This window comes from Cariama cristata, unplaced genomic scaffold, assembly GCF_000690535.1.
Source record: "Cariama cristata isolate BGI_N322 unplaced genomic scaffold, ASM69053v1 scaffold12342, whole genome shotgun sequence".
NCBI classification, from domain to species: Eukaryota; Metazoa; Chordata; class Aves; order Cariamiformes; family Cariamidae; genus Cariama; species Cariama cristata.
The window spans coordinates 449-2,203 of NW_009604461.1; the positions used below are offsets into that span (position 1 = coordinate 449).

General features: G+C 52.4%; 1 protein-coding gene across 1 annotated transcript in view; it reads left to right on the plus strand.

Annotated features, from left to right (window-relative positions):
* Positions 1-1,475: 1,475 nt before the first annotated feature.
* Positions 1,476-1,755, plus strand: part of LOC104158078 (chromosome unknown open reading frame, human C11orf73) — a 12,286-nt gene continuing 12,006 nt past the window's right edge. Inside the window, exon 1 of the mRNA XM_009695637.1 lies at positions 1,476-1,514. Within this exon, the coding sequence (XP_009693939.1) occupies positions 1,476-1,514 (39 nt within the window). The remainder of the gene's footprint in view (positions 1,515-1,755) is intronic.

The window sequence follows — 1,755 nt, forward strand, 5'->3', positions numbered from 1 at the left end:
TCTCCTGTCCCTGCAGCAGGCCGCTGTAATTTTGAGAGAGTCTCCTGCAGCGGGTGCAGGTTGGATCTGGGGAGAGGTTAAGCCCCCACTGCCTTCAGGCACCGGATTTCCACGGGCAAGTCGGGCACCTCGTCTCTGTCAGTGGTCTCTTCACCAAGGCCAGATCTTGTGGGTTTAAAACAAGAAGTTGCCTGCCTTCGTTGAGTGTGGGAGGTCTCTTAGAGGGCAAAATCTGGCCATTTTGCATCACTCCCAAAGCTGGTAATGCCATTAATGTGTTAGTTTTTAATTTGAATGTGGTAACTGATTTTGCCAGGAATATATAATGAGATCATTTCTCTGGTTGATATGGCGGCAGTGATAAACCTCTTCGCTGCACAAATATCTGTGAAACACAAATGTAGGTTTCCAGTCGCCGCCTTCTGCCACATGGCATTGAAGTTTGAAGTCTCCTATTGCTGTCATGACCTTTCCCTGTTTTTGTAAAAGTTGGAAGACTGAAAGGCATGGGGAGGAAGAAAAGGATGATGGCATGGCAAAGACTGTCTTTAGGTTTCCCCTTGGAAAACTGGAGTTCTTTCTGCCTCTGCATTCATATGGGATGCCAACCAGGCCATCAGACTATCTTGGCGGCATCTGTGGAAGGTTTGATGTAGCCTTGGAAATGTCACTGGTGGAAGGGACTAATGAAGTCAAGGAGGGCTGTGCTCTGAGCACCAAGTGCAGTCTAGTGGCCAGTACTCTGAAATGGCACCGAAGATCGGTTTGCACAGTAAATACACACAATGAGCGCACTTCTTCAGCGTAGACTTCCAGAACCCGAACTGTACCTGTGAGGATAAAGTGAGTTTCTTGGTAATGCAGCGTTAGATACTGTTACAGCAGTTGTCTGTCAATATACTTGGTGTATGTCAGTATGTTTAAGCAGGTAGGTTTTCTGATTAACTTTTCTGTTTTTAATCTTTTTTATTTTGAATGCAGATTTTATGTGTTCCTAATTGCTTTGGTTGGTTTTATCTGGATTTAAACACTTTGCATAGACTTCTACTGCCATAGCAAGACTGACTTTAATTTCTAGGTAGAGAAGATACAAAATTTCCTCCGCTCTTCAGTACTCGGAGAAAATTAGTCACGTTTTAATCCAGAAAACAGAGCAAAGGACGGCAGCGTTAGTGAGACCCAGGCCTGTGTGAAGAGATGTCTCCCTTTCTCACCCGTAACGTTCATTTGATGCAGTGACGCGAACTACATCTCCCGTCAGGCCTCGCTCCCCCCCGTGCGGCACCGCTTGCCGCATGGGCGCGCGTTGCACCACGGGAGTTGTAGTCCGTTTGAGCCTCGCCGTCCCCGGTGGCGGCGCTCCGGAAGCGATTGGGCGGCCCCGGGGTGAATGAGGGCGTGTTGATTTCCGGGAGACGGCGCTGATGGAGGCTCCGGAGCAGTGAAGTGTCTGAAACGGTCCGGCGGCCGCCACCATGTTCGGCTGCCTGGTGGCGGGCAGAAAAAAGAGCGCGGCCGGGTGTGCGGGCGGGGTCCTCAACCCACTCGGGGCTGGGGCGGAGCTGCCGCGGTGCCACCCCGTGGGGCTTGCCCTTCCCCTCGCCGAGCTCCACCCGGGGCTCGCCCCAGGCAGAGGGGACTTCGCCGCCCTCGTCACGCTTGCCCGGTGCCTCGGCTGGCTGCTGCCCCTCATCGCCAGAGGCAACTGCATTGTAAAGCCTCGTTGCCGGGAGGCAGTTGCCATCCCCCCCCTTA